General features: G+C 44.6%; 1 protein-coding gene across 9 annotated transcripts in view; it reads left to right on the forward strand.

Moving 5' to 3' along the window:
* LRRK1 (leucine rich repeat kinase 1) overlaps positions 1–18,038 on the forward strand; it is a 153,371-nt gene that overhangs the window by 116,292 nt on the left and 19,041 nt on the right. For all 9 annotated transcript variants that reach the window (XM_015143183.3, XM_077940463.1, XM_077940466.1 and 6 more), the window contains 4 exons: positions 759–1,035; positions 12,986–13,157; positions 15,484–15,647; positions 16,649–16,788. In XM_015143183.3, the coding sequence (XP_014998669.3) occupies positions 759–1,035; positions 12,986–13,157; positions 15,484–15,647; positions 16,649–16,788 (753 nt within the window). The remainder of the gene's footprint in view (positions 1–758; positions 1,036–12,985; positions 13,158–15,483; positions 15,648–16,648; positions 16,789–18,038) is intronic.

The following is an 18,038-nucleotide window of genomic DNA, read 5'->3' on the forward strand; positions in this document are numbered from 1 at the left end:
GCTCCTGCAAGCCTCTGGTCAGAACATTCTCATCAGCCCATCAATACAGAACCTTGTTTTATGTGTGTTGCTGCTTAAAGACACTGTACTTAATATATAGTGTTGATTTGTTGGCATTGAACTCATGGTTAACAGTACTGTTGCTCATTCCTGAACAAAACTTATCTAACACACAGGTTTTCTCCATAAGGCACGTCGCAGCCTTCTCACGCTTAGGGAACTACACAGCGCTTCAGCACTTCACTTGGGACCATTTTAAACAGTGAAAGCATCAACAAAAAGCACAAAAATTCAAAAAACATGGCACTGACATAGACCACTAAGCAGGCCCCTGTTTTCAGCACGAGAGTTGAGAGTGTTGCCCTGTTCAGCCTCCGCTGGGAATGTGCACATTGGTCAATGCAAACTTTTCACCACTCAGCACATGTCTGCAAATAACCACAGGAGCATTGATTTGGGGGTCGCAGATAAATTTTAGTAAGAAGGCAAATTTGCAAAGGCGGAATCCACAAATAATGAGGATCAACTGTAGTTACCGAGGTGGCCATTAGCCTAGGACTTTGGCAAGAGTTACCAGGGGCCACCAGGGCACCTGTGATCAGGCTGCCAACCCGCCTGAAGGGTCCAGCATGTGGGGCATGTTGGTTTCTTCCTAGGAAGAATTTGTGACCTGGGTCCCCTTGGAAAGTAAGGCCACCCCAGAGTCCCTTTCGCTCCTTTGTCTAACTGCTGCTTCCTCCTCTCCTTGCCTGGGGCAGCCATCAGCTTCCTCATAGAAACTGGCACCCTGCTACACTTCCCAGACACCAGCCACGGCCTGAGGAACCTCTACTTCCTCGACCCTATTTGGCTGTCCGAATGTCTGCAGAGGATCTTTAACATTAAGGGCTCCCGGTCAGTGGCCAAGAATGGGGTGATCAGAGCAGAAGACCTCAGGATGCTGCTGGTGGGGACTGGCTTCACACAGCAGACGGAAGAGCAGTACTTCCAGTTCCTGGCCAAGTTTGAGATCGCCCTGCCCGTCGCCAATGACAGGTGAGGATACAACTTACCATGCCAGGCTGTGCAGGTTGCTCCCCGAAAGAGGGATTTGGGGTCTGGAGCCACTGGTGGCCTGAACAAGATTTCCAGGGATCAGTGCTGCCACTGCTGCTCCCTAGGGACAGGCCAGCACCTGATGACCTGCCTGCCTGGCCTGGGTCAGCGGGACAGTGAGCACAGCTGGCCACTCCCTCCTGTGCCCCGGGGTTCTCTGTTCAGGGAGTTAAAAGAAATCCACTTATTGAAAAAGTGTAGGAAAACGTGAAAGGATGTCATTAAAAATAATTTGTGGGAATTTCACTTTACAGAGGCTTGATTGCTTGGTTATTTGGTAAATGAGAATGAGTGGCCAGTTAGGTGGCTCACACCTGTAATCCCAACTCTTTGGGAGGCCGAGGCGGCCAGATCAATTGAGGTCAGGAGTTCAAGACCAGCCTGACCAATATAGTGAAACCCCGTTTCTACTAAAAATACAAAAATCAGCCAGGCGTGGCAGTGTGTGCCTGTAATCCTAGCTACTTGGGAGACTGAAGCAGGAGAATTGCTTGAACCCAGGAGGCAGAGGTTGCAGTGAACAGAGATCACACCTCTGCACTCCAGCCTGGGCAACAGAGCGAGACTCCTCAAAAAAAAAAAAAGAGTGACTGACTAGGATGTACGTGCTAATTACACAGCCTAGTTCAAAATGCAGTCCAACATGATTAAATCATGAGAGCAACATGATCAACTACTCCAGGGTGGATGGTCCGAGGGTCAAATAGAGGCACTCCATATAGTAGCTAATCATCGCCTCTTTCTGTGGACTTCTCCTGGATCTTTAACATACCCAGGCCTCACCAGTCCTAAACTGCAAACAAAACAAATGAGCCTCTCTCCTCCTTTTCCTCCTTTCCTTGCTCCCCAGCATCTGCTGCTCCTCATCACTTTGTGCTGGTGGCCAGGCAGCCCTCTAGGTGCCCCCAGGTACCCCTCCTGTCCTCTGCTGACCCTGCCCCAAGTACTGACCCTCCCCTCTGGAGGGCCTTCTCCATGAGGGGACCCTGCCACCCTCCCTTCCAGCCTCCAGTGTCCTCAGCAGGCCCCTCCCCTGCACTTTGCCCAAGCCATCAATTCAGCTGCCTTGGTCCTCCATGCCCCAAAGGAAGAATTCCCAGATTTTCAGCAGGGCCCAGCATCCAGAGGCTCAGGCCTGGGCTTCCAAATTGCTCCCACCTGGAAATCTGGCATGGCGACTGACGCATCACGTCTGAGACACCTGCGTTCTCTCCTCTGCTGTCTGGTCCCACCGATCACCTTCCCCCACCCCCCACCCATGGAACCGTGCTCAGGGAGGGGCACTCTAGGCTCGAAATTCCTCCCTGTATCCGTGACACCCATCCTCACCCCACCTGCCATGATATGGCCCTGTCATCTCCCAGTGAAACAATTCTGTTGACTGGCCCTTTCCTCCTTGTGACACCCACACCTGCTTCTGTTTTTGTTTGTTTGTTTACAGTTTTAGAGACTTTTTTCCATACGTTATTGGGGCACAGTTGGTATTTGGTTACTAAGTCCTTTAGTAGTGATTTGTGAGATTTTGGTGCACCCATCACCTGAGCAGTATACACTACACCCTATTTGTGGTCTTTTATCCCTTGCCCACCTCCCACTCTTCCCCACAAGTTCCCAAAGTCCATTGTATCATTCTTATGTCTTTGCATCCTCACAGCTTAGCTCCCACATATCAGTGAGAACATATGATGTTTGGTTTTCCATTCCTGAGTTACTTCACTTAGAAGAGTCTCCAATTTCATCCAGGTCACTGCAAATGCTGTTAATTCATTCCTTTTTATGGCTGAGTAGTGTTCCGTCATAGGTGAAGTTTACTTACAGTGAAATGCCCAGATCGCTAGTATTCAAAACAATGACTTTTGACAAATGCATACAACTGTGCAACCAGCACCTGCCTGAAGATACAGAATGTTCCTGTCATACTGGAAGTCCCCCCACACTCCCTTCCAGTCATTTCCCATCCATATCAGCACCAGCACTCTGATTTCTAGCATCAGAGCCTAGTGTTTCCTGTTCTTGAACTTCTCAACTGCACAGAGTCACACGATATGGTCTCTAATTGGCTTCTCCCACTAAACATCATGCATTTGAGATCCATCCATGCAGTTGTGTGTATCAGGGGTTTTTCTTTCTGTTACTGAGTAGCATTCCATTGTATGGCTTTACCACAATTTGTTTATCCACTCACCTGTTGATAGACATTTGGATGGTTTCCAGCTTTGGGCTATTATGAATAACACTGCTGTAAACTGTCTTAAGTCTTTTTGTAGACACAGTTTTCATTTCTCTTGGGTCAAAACTAGGAGCGGAATTGCTGGGTCATAGAGTGTAAGTTTAATTTTATGAGAAATCACCAGGCTGTCCCCCAAGAGATTGTATGCCCCTCCAAGAGACTGTACACTCCATTTCCTCCCCAATATTTGTTGTCTGTAGCTTTTTCTGATTTTAGCTATTCCAGTGGATGTGAACTTGTACTTGACTGTGGCTTTACATTTTCTTCATGATTAATGAGGTCAAACACCTTTCATGAGCTTATTGGCCATTGGCATATCTTCTTTTGTGTAGTGTCTATTCAAGTTTTATGCCTATTTTAGGATTAGAATGTTTTCCTTTTTGGTACTGATATGTACTTCTTTATATCTTCTGGATACAAGTTATTTCTCAGATATACGATTTGCAAATATTTTCTCCCAGTCTATGACTTGCTTTTTTTATATTAATGAAGTCTAACTTTTTAATTTTGTGATTATTGCTTTTTGTTTCATCTTTAAGAAATATTTGCTTATACTATGATCTTGACAATCTTTCTATATTTTTCTTCTAGAAGGTTTGTAGTTTAGCTTTTACTTCCAGGTCTATAATCTATGTCAAATTAATTTCTGTATATGGGGTGAAGTAGGGGTCGAGGTCCATTTTTTCCTATATGTTATCCCGTTGTTCCAGAACCATTTGTTGAAAAGACTTTCCTTTCCCCCATTGAATTACCTTGATTTCTTTATCAAAAATCAGTTGTGTGGGCTTATTTCAGGACTGTATTTCGTTCCACTAATATATGTGCCTATCCTTATGCCAGTGCCAAACTCTACTGATTATTGTAGCTTTAGAGTAAGAACTCGAAATCAGGTTGCATGAACCTTTTGTATTAGTTTCCTGTGATTGCTGTAAGATACCATGAATGTGGCATCTTAAAACAACACACATATTTTCCCTTACAGTTCTGGTGGCCAGAAGTCCAAAATAAGTTTCCCTGGTCCAAAGTCAAGGGGTCAGCAGGATCATGCTGCCTTTGGAGGCTCTAGAAGAAAATCCATTTTCTTATCTTTTCCAGTCTCTAGAGCTGCATTTCTTAGCTCACATTTCTTTTATCGATATGTAATATTTTACATATTTATGGGGTACATGTGAGTTGTTTTTACATGCATAGAATGTGGAATGATCAAGTATTTGATCATTTGGGGTATTTGGGGTATTCATCACCTTGAGTATTTATCCTTTCTATGTGTTGGTATCATTTCAAGACCTGGCTGCTAAATACTTTGAAATATACAATATATTCTTGCTAACTATAGTCACCCTAGTCTGCTATTGGCCATTAGAACTTACTTCTAACTGTATGTCTGCACCCATTCACCAACCTCTCTTCATCTCTCCCTCCCACTGTCACACCCTTCCTAGCTTCTGGTATCTGTCATTCTGTTTTCTATCTTCATGAGATCAGGCTTTTTAGCTCCCACATACGAGTGGCAGCATGCAGCATTTGTCTTTCTTTGCCTGGTTTATTTCATTTAATGTAATGACTTCCAGTTTCATCCATGTTGCTGCAAATGACATGATTTCATTCTTTTTTATGGCCAAGTAGTATTCCATTGTGTATATGGATCTTTCTTTATCCATTTGTCCGATGGACACTTAGGTTGGTTCCTTATCTTTGCTATTGTGAATAGTGCTGCAATAGATAAGGGAATCCAGGTATCCCTTTTATACCTCATTTCTTTTCCTTTGTATAAATATCCACTACTGGGATGGCTGGATTTTATGGTAGTTCTATTTTTAGTTTTTTGAGAAATGACCATACTGTTTTTCACAGTGGCTGTACTAATTTACATTATAGCCAATAGCATATAAGAGTTTTCTTTTCTCTGCATCCTCACCAGCATCTGTTATTTTTTGGTTTTCTAATAGTAGCCATTCAACTGGGGTTATATGATATCTCATTATGCTTTTGATTTGCATTTCCCTGATGATTTGTGGTGTTGAGCATTTTTCATATACCTGTTGGCCATTCATATGTCTTCTTTTGAAAAACATCTATTCATATTCTTTGCCCTCTTTTAATGAGATTATTTGGGTTTTATTGAGTTGTTTGAATTTCTTGTAAATTGTGGATATTAGTTCCTTGTTGGATGAATACTTTGCAAATATTTTCTCTCATTCAATAGGTCTCTTCATTCTGCTCATTGTTTCCTATGCAGTGAAGAAGCCATTTCGTTTAACATAGTACCATTTGTCTATTTTTGTTTTAGTCGTTTGTGTTTTCGAGGTCTTAGCCATAAAACCTTTGCCTAGACCAATGTCCTAAAGTGCTTTCCCTGTTTTCTTCTAGTACTTTATAGTTTTGGGTCTTAAATTTAAGTCTTTAATCCGTTTTGAGTTAATTTTTGTATGTGGTGAGAGATAGCGGTCTAGTTCCATTCTTCTCCTTATGGATATCCAATTTTCCCAGCACCATTTATTAAAGAGGGTATATTTTCCCCACTGTATGTTTTTGGCACCTTTGTTGAGAATCAGTTGACTGTAAATATGTGGATTTATTTCTGGGTTCTCTATTTTGTTCCATGAGTCTATGTGTCTATTTTTATACTGATATCATGCTGTTTCGGTTACTATAGCTTTGCAGTATATTTTGAAGTCAGATAGTATGATTCCTCCAGCTTTGTTCTTTTTGCTCAGGATTGCTTTAGCTATTCAATCTCTTGTTTGGTTCCATATGAATTTTAGAATCCATTATTGATCTGTTTAGGTTTACTTTTTATTCCTGATTCAGTTTGGGTAAATTTTTATGTTTCTAGGAATTTGCCATTGTTTTTTTTTTTCCTAGGATTTCCAGTTTGTTAACATACAATTCTTCATAATAGTCTCTGATTATCTTTTGTATTTCTGTGGTATCAGTTATAATGTCTCCTTTTTCATTACCAATTTTGGTTATTTGGGTCTTTTCTCTTCTTGGTTACTCTAGCTAGTGATTTATCAATTTTGTTTATCTTTTTGAAGAATCGACTTTTCATTTCATTGATCCTTTGTATTGTTTTTTAAGTCTGTATTCCATTTTATTTCTCCTCCGACCCTTATTTATTATGTGATCTCTTTCCTTCTGCTGATTTTAGGTTTGGTTTGTAAATGTCTGTAAGGTCCTTTTGGTCTCAAGTCATTTAAATCCAACTTTTTTTGATGAGTTTCTGTCTAGATGATCTGTCTAATGCTGAGAGTGGTGTGTTTAAGTGCCATAATATTATAGTATTGGAATCTATCTCTCTCTTTAGATCTAGTAATATTTGCTTTATGAATCTGGGTGCTCCAGTGTTGGGTGCATATATACTGATATTGTTATATTCTCTTGTTGGATTGATCCCTTTGTCATTATATAATGACCTTCTTTGTCTTTTTACTGTTTTTGACTTAAAGTCTGTTTTGTCTGATATAAGTATAGTGATGTCTGCTTGCATTTGGCAACCATTTGCATGGAACATCTTTTTGCAATGCTTTACCTTCGGTCTGTATGTGTCTTTACAGGTAAAGTGAGTTTCTTATTGGTAGCATATAATCGAATTATGTTTTTTAATCCATTCAGCCAGTGTACACCTTTTAAGTGGAGAATTTATCCATTTACATTCAAGGTAATTATTAATATATGAGGTTTTGTTCTTGTCCTATTGTTAATTATTTTCTGGTTGTTTTTATGTATTCTTTATTCCTTTATTTGTCTCTTATTGCTTATCACTGTGGTTTGGTCGTTTTCTGTGGTAGTACCATTTGAGTCCTTTCTCTTCCTCATTTGTGTGTTTGCTTTACCAGTGATTTTTATACTTTTGTATGTTTTCATGATGTTAAATGTCATTTTTCTTTTTGCTTCCAGGTTAAGGATCCCTTGAGCAGTTCTTGTAGGGCCAGTCTATTAGTGATATAAGGTTTCTGCTGAGAAATCTGCGATTAGTCTAATGGAGTCTCTTAGGTGACTAGATTCTTTTCTATTGCTGTTTTTAGAATTCTCTTTTTGACTTTAGACAGTTTGACTGTAATGTGCCATGGAGAAGAACTTTTTGCATTATCTCTGTTTGGGGATCTCAGAGCCTCCTGTATCTGGATGTGTAAATACCCTGCTAGACTTAGGAAGTTTTCATCTCTTATTTTGTTAAACAGGTTTTCCTAACCCTTTCATTCTTTCTTCACCTTCTGGGACTCCAGTAATTTAAACACTTGGTTGCTTTATGGTGTCCCATATATCACAAAGGCTTTACTCATTATTTTCTTCATTTTTCTTTATTTTTGTCTAACTCTGTTATTTCATAAGACCTGTCTTCAAGTTCTGAGATTATGATTCTGCTAGATCTAGCCTATTATCAAAGCTTTTGAATGTATTTTATATTTCACTCAATGAATTCTTCAGTCCCAGAATTTCCATTTGGTTTTTTAAAATGATATTAATATCTATCTCTTTGGTAAATTTTTCATTTGCATCCTGCATTGTTTTTCTGATTTCTTTGTATTATTTTTCAGAATTCTTTTCTATCTCACTGAGCTCCTTTAGTATCAGAATTTTTAATTATTTTTCCAGGATTTTATAAATTTGTTCTTGATTGAGTTGTATGGCTGGAGAATTATTGTGTTCCTTTGGAAGTGTTGTATGTCCTTGCTTTTTCATGTTTCCTGTGTCCTTACATTGATGACTGTGCATCTGGTGTAAGAGTTACTTCTTCCAGTATTTGAATTTGCTTTCATAGGGGAGAACTTTCTCCCGAAGATGCATCTATGGTGTTGGTTCAGTAGGGCACTTTGACTTTCATTCTACATAGATGCAGTAGTGTAATCTGTATGATTTCTTTGGCTATAAACAATGTCAGTGGTATCTGTGATTTCCTCAGTGATTTACGGTGCCATTGTTAGTGGAGCTTGTGGGGAAGTTTTGCTGGGGACAGGGATGCAGTTGGGTCAGTCTTTGGGCCCCAGTGGTGGCAGCAGGCATGCCTGTCTTTGGACCCCAGGGTGGTACACACTGGCACCAGTGTTAGAGGGTCCAGGCAGGCCTATTCTTGGGCTTCCAGGAGGCTTACTTGGATGTTGGTAGTGGTATCAGTGAGCCATTAGGTGGGTGGATTCTTGGGTCCCTAGGCAGCTGGCATGATGTGGGTAATGGCAGTGGGAGTGGCTGGAAAACCCTGTAGGTCCCAAGCAGTGCACACTTGTATGGGCAGTGGCTGCAATGGGCTGGTTGGGCTTGTGCATAGGGCCATGGGTGACACGTGCAAGTAGGTACCAGCTGTAGTGGTAAGAGCAGAGTTGGTAGGCCCAACCTTTGGCCCTCAGGAGAAGTGTTCAGGTACCACTGATGGTGGACTGAGTTGGGCAGTCCCTCAGCCCTAGTCCATGTGCTCTGGCACAGGGGCCAGGGGACATGAAGCCAGGCCAGGTGGGCTTGTTTTCAGGCCCCTCAATGGTGTGTACAGGTACCAGCCATGGTAGGCAGGAGTGGAGTGATCCCCAGACCAGCAATGGAATGCTCAGGCTGGGGACATCAGTGGTCACACTGCTGCCCTGCCACTGGGGAGGGTGGGCCACCTTCAGTGGCAACAGATTAGGCCGGTGGGTGGGGAATACATGTCACCACACTTTGGCCTTAAGGTGGTAGCCTATGCTTCACTCACACCTCAGCCCCAGGGGTAGCAGCCCACATTTCCCTTGCACCTCAGCCCCAGCACCTCTGGGCTCCAGGACAGTACACAGTCAGTTGGGGACAGGGCTGTAAAATGGCTCCTTGTAGTCCAGGTGCGGTGGCTCATGCCTGTAATCCCAGCATTTTGGTAGGCTGAGGCAGGCAGATCACAAGGTCAGGAGATTGAGACCATCCTAGCTAACACAGTGAAACCCCATCTCTACTAAAAATGCAAAAAATTAGCCGGGCGTGGTGGTGGGCACCTATAGTCCCAGCTACTCAGGAGGCTGAGGCAGGAGAATGGCGTGAACCCGGGAGGTGGAGTTTGCAGTGAGCCGAGATCACGCCACTACACTCCAGCCTGGGTGACAGAGCGAGACTCCATCTCAAAATAAAATAAAATAAAATAAACAATAACAACAACAACAACAAAAAAAGGCTCCTTATAGATTTCTTAAAGAACTAAAAGTAGATTACCATTTGATCCAGGAATCTCACTACTGGCTATCTACCCAGAGGAAAAGAAGTCATTATGCAAAAAGATACTTGCACACATATGTTTATAACAGCACAATTCATAATTGCAAAGATATGGAACCAGCCCAAATGTGCATCAATCAACAATTGGATCAAAAAAATTGTGGTATATATATACCATAGAATACTACTCAGCCATATAAAGGAATAAAATAATGGCAATTACAGCAACCTGGATGAATTAGAGACCATTATTCTAAGTGAAGTAACTCAGGAATGGAAAACTAAACATTGTATGTTCTAAGTTATAAGTGGGAATTAAGCTATGAGGATGCAAAGGCATAAGAATAATACAATAGACTTCGGGGACTTGGGGGAAAGGGTGGGAGGGGATGAGAGATAAAAAAACTATACATTGGGTACAGTGTACACTGCTCGGGTGATGGGAGCCCCAAAATCTAAGAAATCACCGCTAAAGAACTTTATCATGTAACTAAACACCACCTGTTCCCCAAAGCCCTATTGAAATTAAAAATTAAAATGTAAATAAAATGCCTCCTTAGTGTGGCTGCTCAGGTCTCAGAGAGTGTGAGACTTAGAGCGAGCACCCTCAGAGCAGTGCCATTGCACAATCTCCCATCAGTTAGCTTCAGGGCCCACAAAGGGCGAGGGGCTCTCCTGTGCCTTGGATTTTAGGAGTCCAGAGTAGGAATGTGGACCACTGGGGATCTCTCACTTACCTTTTCCCCACATTGGGGAATCTCTCTCAGCTCTCAGCCTAGCAGGCTGCCTTGCTTCCTTCTCCTTCTTTGCCTTAGGTATTTCCTGTCACTTTTCTGTCAAATTCCAGTGTTCCCTCTTGGATGATCTATTCAATGTGCGATTATCTACTCACTATTTTGCCTCTTCTCAGTGTCGGAGGCAAGTCTGAAATGCCTCTAGTCAGCCATCTTGAAGCCGTCCCTCCCAGCAGCATGGCACCCTGCTCCAGTGACCATCTTGCCTTCTTCTGTGCAAATCTCTTTCTTCCCTCTATCCTTTAAGGACACTTGTGGCTGCACTTAAGGCCCACCCAGATAATCTGGGATCTCTCCCCCATTTCAAAGTCCATAACTTAATCACATCGACAAAGTCTCTATTTCCATGTAAGGTAACAATCACAGTTCTAGGGTTTAGAACCTGGATATTTTGGGGCTCATTATTCAGCACATGACACCCTCCAATTTTGTTCTTCTGTTTCAAGATTATTTTGGATTATTCTAGATCCTTTGCATTTTCATTTAAGTTTAGAATCAGCTTGTCTGTTTCTACCACAAAAAAAAAAACTGTTGTGATTTTTATGGAGATTACATTGAATCTATAGATCAAAGAGAGCTGACATCTTAGGAATATTGGATCTTCCAATATGAACATGGTATATCTCTTCATTTATTTTGGTTTTTAAAAAGTTTCTCTCAATAATTGTTTGTTTTCAGCATTCAGATTTTCTGCGTCTTTTGTTAAATTTGTGTCTACATAATTTATGTTCTCCGAGATGGGTAAATGACATATCTTCTAATTTGATTTCCTTTTTTGTTGTTGTTGTTGCTGGTATACAGAAATATAATTTATTTTTAAATATTTACCTTATATCCAAAAACCTTGCTAAATTCACCTATTAGCTCCAGTAGATTTTTCAGGATTTTCTAAGTATGCTTCTTTTTTGAAAAAAAAGACAGTTTTACTTTTTTCATTCTAATCTTTGCATGTTTTTTTGCTCTTTTTGCCTGGTTTCATTGGCTTGGATCTCTAGCGAAGGCTTAAATAGAAGGGATGAGAGAAGACATCATTATGTGTGATCTCAGGGGAAAGCATTCAGTCTTTCAAGTGTGGTGTTTTCTACAGAACTTTGTTATCCGTGGAAACTTTATCACATTGAGGAAGTTCCCTTTTATTCCCAGTTTGCTGAAAGTTTTTATCATAAATGGACCCTGAATTTTGTCCCCCAAAAATGCTTGTTCTGCCTCCGTTGAGCTAATTTTTTTCTTCAGTTATTTTTCTGTTACATGAATATGTTGACTGATTTTCAAATGTTAAACCAACCTTGTGTTCCCAAGATTCATACCAAAAACATCACGGAGCACCTCTTCTGTGTGCCACCGCACGTCATGCTGGGGTGCCTGGGGACAGAGAATGCTCCCCGCCCTCTCTAAGCACACTCCAACAAGGAGAGCAGCAGGAAAGCCATGGGGCACTGCCACTGTAAGAGGGCCATGTGAGAGACCCAGGATGCATGAGATGAAGTAGAAAAAGCAGAAAGAAACAGCAGGCATGGCCCGGGGCCTCCTGTATGGGGAACAAACACTGAGCAGATAGAGAAGCAAGGAATGTTCAGATGTGAAGGACACTCTGATGAAGAGGCATCTAGCGAGAGGTTGGGAATGTCCTTTCACCCAAGACCTGCAAGGCTGAAAAGGCCTCCTGCTTCACCACCTGTGTCTGCCGCGTCATCTGCACAGCCCCTGTCTACCTTCACCAGCCCTGCCAAGAGGGGATCCTTTCTCCTCCCATTGTATGCCCATGTGTCAGAGCGTGTATGTCAGAGCTGAGACTTGCGCCCCTATGCTTGGGCCATGGGCTGTCATTGAATTTTCTTATAGTTTAGGGAGTCTCTTCCAGAAAGTTCTAAGGACATTTATTGTACCGAAATCGGTTTATTTTAAGATTAGAAGAACTGAAGGCAAAACCTTTACTGGGAAAGAGTCCAGCATCTGCACACCCAGGGGGCCGTCCTGTGCCTGTCTGGTGCCTGCCCCCGCAGCCCCACGGCATGCAGCTATTGCTGGTTTTCTGGCACACTTTTGGAGGGACCTCCCAGGTTTCAGCTGTTTTAAGATGACGACAGACGTGAAGGCCTTGCTGACACAATAATGCAGCATTTTTATGATGACCAAGAATGTTCTCATAAAACATCCCTCTTTCGCACAAATCAGGCTCATTCTAGCTTTTAAGACAATTACGTCGTGTCAACTGGCCAAGAGCAATAAATAGCTTTGAAGGCCAAAAATGTTACTCTGACCCTAATATCTGCATTGTCCTTGAAACCTTGCAGCTGTATTTGTTTTTCCTTCATCAACCAAAGTTAATGTTAAGTGATTCCCCAACTGCAACCCCATTTATAGAGAATTGAGTCCCATTTGCTGTCTGACATTTTTAGGACCACAGATGTTTTCATGTCTTCCCTTAGCCTTATTCTAGTCTCTATCTTAGAAACCATAGTAGACATATTAATGTGACCAGTCTTCATTTTCCCTTGGAGTATTTATTCTCAGCATATAAACCACCCTTCTCTTACTAATAACAGAATTCCAAAGGCCCTGGGAGGAAGGAACCCAGCAGCCTGAGGTGTTTCAGCACAGCCTGTCCCCAGACCAGGCCATCTGCTGGGGTCGGGGCACTGCAGTGGAGCTTGGGCCCCGCTGTTCACTAGTCCTCCTTGGTGTGTTTCAGCTACCTCCTGCCCCATCTCCTTCCATCTAAACCTGGCCTGGACACCCACGGCATGCGGCACCCCGCAGCCAACACCATTCAAAGGGTATTCAAGATGAGCTTCGTTCCTGTTGGCTTCTGGCAAAGGTTTATAGCACGGATGCTGATCAGTCTGGCGGAGATGGACTTGCAGGTATTATAGCTGCGGTTTCTGCATAGCAGATGCCCGAGAGGCACCTACAGTTGTACCCTTGGGGGAGGGGAATGCCCTTTGCTGGGGGGCCCTGCCTGGAGACCCTTCTCCCAGAGCCATGCCACCAATGTAGTGCCAGGGGGCAGGTGTGGCGTGGGCTGCTGGCCAACACATTTAAGCCATCCTGTGAGTTCCAAATCAGCACCCTCCTTAGACAGAACACACCCTTTATAAACAGTGGTTCTAAATGTTAGCCCACCTCAAAACCACCTGGAGTTTGTTAGAACAGGGTTTGGTGGGCCCCACCCAAGAGGTTCTGATTCAGTAGGTGTGGACTGAGGCCAAGAATTTGCATTTCTATCCATTCCCCGAGGTGATGCCACTGGCCCAGCAGCCACACTTGGAGAACCGTGAGTTAGAAGCACAGTTTTGCCATCTTGGCTGCACACTAGGCTCACGTGGAGTAAATTCTAAAAGACACAGACCACACTCCAGACCGAGCGAATCAGAATCTGAGTGTGGCATTGTTTGAAAAAGTGATTCCTCTTTGGTATCTTTAAGGCTCCCAGGTGAGTTCCCTGTGCAGTCCAGTTTGAGAACCACTTGTGCAGAACTTTACATGACTCCGGTAACATTGGAGACCCAGCCCAAGGAGTTAGCTTCTGTGGGTCTACCTGGGGTTATGGGAAGGAGTCCCAGCTGTCAGGCAACATTCATTTCATGCAAGGCGGGAACATGGAAGCAATGTTTGCTACAGTGGTGTTTTTCAAAGTGGGGTTCCTATACCAGCAAAATCAGCCTCACCTGGGAATATGTGAGGAATTCAAGTTCTCAGGCCCCACCTCAAACCCGCTGCATGAGAAACTCCAGAGGGAACCCCACACTGGTTTTCACAACCCCTCCCGGGGATTCTGACACACTTTTGGTTTTGCAAACCTCTGGCATAATCCCTGACTGTCAAATCCTTGACATTAAACTCCGTATGAGTTTAGTGTTGCTACATTCTAATTAGAAAGCCCTTATTGAATTATAAGTTCTTAGCTCTATAAAAGTGTTCTTTGATCTCCCCATTTTCACTGAAATGGTAAGAAAGATCAATGCAAAATCCTTAAAGTCCATCGTGACAGTAGCAGCCTGTGTTAGCGCGGAGGGAGACTGGTTTATAGTGCCAGAAGGGTGCGCTGATTGAAGGAGTGGGCGCAGGCGCTGGTGCTCCTACTTCTCCATTCCTCTGCCCTCCCTTTGAACTCTGTGTCCCGCTGTGTTCTCAGGGGAGGGTCATGGAGCACTAGCGTCGTGGGAGGCTGAGCTCACAAGCGGGGCCCAGCTGGACCTGGAGGCCTGGGCGCCCTTCCGGGCAGCAGCATCCCTCACTTGAAGTTAGGAAAGAAGTCCTATTGAAATTCAGATGGGTGACAGGACAAAAGTTCAGTCTCATCACTCATCAAAGGCATGCAAATTCAAGCAGCAGTGAGATGCCACTTTTCATCCATCACATTAGCAAAGAGCTGAGCCATAATCCCCAGCCCCGGGGCACGAAGCTGCCCCGTGCACACTGGTAGTCGGTGCACAGGACAGTCTCGTCATTCAAAAAGCGATTCCTCAGGATGCATCCAGAACTTTAAAATATTCAGACCCTTCGACCGATAATCCGACTGGTAAACATCTAAACTAAGGATACCATTTTCAATGAGAGAAAGCTCTGTGCCTTTCTCATGTAACTCACGGTGGTTTTGAAGGAGCAAAAGATTGGCACCAACTTACACTTCCAGAAGAGAGTGGTTCAGGAAATTACTATGCTTAATAGAATATTAAACTTTAGAAAAATGAATTTTATGTGTGTTTTTAATGACATAGGAAAAGTGAGGTTTTTTAATGTATATGAAATTAGAAATCCAATATGGCTTCAGCTGTTTTTTACACATATATGGAGATAGAAAAAAAAATCCTGGAATAACATATACCAAAATCTGAATGATCTCTCTGCTTGGTGTTAAATGGGTGTTTTGTTCGCCCTCTTACATTTTTCTGTATTTTCTGCATTTTCTAATATGAATATTTGCTTGTAAAGTCAGAAAGAGAAAAATTTTTAAAGGAAAGCCTATTTTTCAATTCTCTGGAAAAAACCGTTTCCAGAATACCCTAGAAACCCTGTCAGATAATGTAACGTTCAATTTGGCAGCAGGGATGAGCAGCGTGGGAGGAGAGGGTGGGAAAGATGCGGGTCATTTATCAAGATGGGGCCCAGCCTGGCCTCCGCAGAGCTCTGCCCAGGACCAGCGAGGAGCCCGGAATACTTAAGCAGGGTCTTTTCTCTGTCTTTCAGCTTTTTGAAAACAAGAAGAATACTAAAAGCAGGAACAGGAAAGTCGCCATTTACAGTTTTACAGGAAACCAGAGAAATCGCTGTAGCACATTCAGAGTGAAAAGAAATCAGACCATCTATTGGCAGGAAGGGCTCCTGGTCACTTTTGATGGGGGCTACCTCAGGTAGGAACACCTGGAAGCTCACCTACCGGGCCAGCAGGTGCCACAGCAGCCACCCCGGGGCCATGTCAGCAGGATGCTTCATCCTCTTGGTGTCCAGAATTTTGCTCGTGAGAGCGGCTTGCCATGGCAGCTTGCTAGAAATGTGAGGCCCTCCCATGAGTGTCCCAGAGGCTCGGGGCTCCTCACCCCTGCTGAGTCCCCCTTGCAGGATGGGAAAGGCAAAGGCAGATGTGGCGGCCACAGCTCAGGACTTGAGGGACGTGGTGGCCATTGAGTTCAGGAGAGCCTCAGGCACCTCCCACAGTTATTCAGGTCACCATGTGACCTTGCAGCCATCCTGCCCGTCCCCCTTGTTCTGTGAGAAGCCAGGCTGGGGGCAGGGGGCACTGAGACTCCTCAGCCTCCCTCTGCACTGCCCATAACCAGACACGGAACTCAGCTCCCTGTGCCATTTATTCTTTTTTTTTTTTTTTTTTTTTTTTTGAGAGCAGTAGACCTAAAGTCAGCTCAGCAGGTTTAACGAATGATAAACACCCAAAATTATTTTAATATTTACAATGAACTTTGCAAAATAGTCTTCAGCTCTGTGAGAGGAGAAGAAGGGAAAAGGCGAGGCAACTTTACAGAGGGCTTGATTGGGACCTGCCGCCTCCACAGAGATGTTCGCACTTAAAGCCCACGGTTGCTGCTGGACAGATGAGAACACTGAGGTTCAGGGAGGTCCGGTAACTTCCTGAGGGCCTCACCCGAGGGTCAGCTCCCAGACTGAGCATCCCTGACGGCAATCTTCCTTGTGTCTCCTTCACCAGGCCAAGTCCGGGGCAAGAGCAAGGCAGGGCCACACACACGTACATACGGGGAGGAGTCCCCCATCAGTCCTGCAGGGCACAGAGTCTCTCCAGGTTCCCAGGGGTTGCATCCTGTCCCTAGGGGCAGGGATATCATCCCAGGGTCCCCCAGAGCCAGATCGCAATGGGCTCCTTTTGGTTTCTGGGTTGCAGTGTGGAATCTTCCGATGTGAACTGGAAAAAGAAGAAAAGTGGAGGAATAAAAATCATTTGTCAATCAGAAATGAGGGACTTCTCAGCCATGGCTTTCATCACAGATCATGTCAATTCCTTGATTGATCAGTGGTTTCCTGGTAAGAGAAGATTCTGGAAACAAGCCCTTGTTCATGCTAATATTTATTTATAAATCAGGGTGGGGCTGCTTCTTTTGGGGAGGACAAAAATCCCACTGGGATTCGGCCCAAGCAAACTAGGGGGTCTTAACCGTCCTTTGGTGGGAGTCCTGGCCCCCGAGAAGTCCAGCTCTGTCATGGGGGGGGGAGTACCGTGGGGAGGATGGGGCTCAAACCCCACTGGGATTGTGCAGGGAAGCGGCCTACCAGCTGCCCACAGGCATGGCAAGAAAGATGACACTGGTACCACGAATGGTCCACGGAGATGCTCAGTGTGAGCTCACACATGTCTTGTTTTCACAGTGAGGACGGTGTGGCTGAAACTGGGGGGGAGTCGGCAAATGGAAATTTATCCTCTGTGCAGGGGCAGGGATGGAGGGGAGCTGTGGCCACCAAGGGGCCTTGCTCTCCTTCCCTGCCGCCCCACCCGTCCTGGCGGTGATCAAACCACTAACACAGCCCTTCTCAGTCCCTTTGGATCTGTTTCTTCATTGATAGTTCACCCAAAAAAAGTACTCTTTGAGTGAAGTTGCTGAGGCTCCCTGTTTGTTTTGCTCCTGCGGTGGAGACAACTCCCAGAGCAACCTGCAGGGGGAAGGCCATCTGGGGCTTAATGGGGCAAGCAGCTGTGGAAATGGCTGCCCCGAGAGCCTCAGCCCCTGAACGCTGGAGGCCAAGCAAGTGACTGGAGAGCGGGTTTGGAATTCCAGTGCTGCCCCCGCAAGCCTCGGCAGGTCCCCAGGCCTCCTCGGCCGGCCTCACCTGCATGCAATGCCTGCATCCCAGAGAGCGTCAGGGAAGGTGGCTAAGGAGCAGTGGCAGCATACACTCAGGATACACATTCCAGATCCCAGGGTCTGGTCTCTGTCAGGGTTGGGTCCTTCACGCTGTTGGCAGGAAGGGTGACCTACAAGGAAAAAAGGCTTAGAAAGGAGCCCTCGGAGAAGGCAGTTGGGTGTGTGTGTCATGGTGATTTGTGAGGCACTTGGCCATCTAAGGGGGCCCCTTAGGCCCATGTAAACCTTTCTGGGCACTTTGCAGCTCCCCACCAGCCAGTGTTCCCCCCACAGCAGGTGCTGGGCAGTTTGACAGGTGGATCCCTTAGACAGTCACCTGAGATGGAAAGGGCTCTGGTGAGCACCTGAGACAGGCTGCCTGGAGCTGGCATCCCCAGCCAGGGGCCCCTCCCAACGGGATGCCTTACACATGGA

This window comes from Macaca mulatta, chromosome 7, assembly GCF_049350105.2.
Source record: "Macaca mulatta isolate MMU2019108-1 chromosome 7, T2T-MMU8v2.0, whole genome shotgun sequence".
NCBI classification, from domain to species: Eukaryota; Metazoa; Chordata; class Mammalia; order Primates; family Cercopithecidae; genus Macaca; species Macaca mulatta.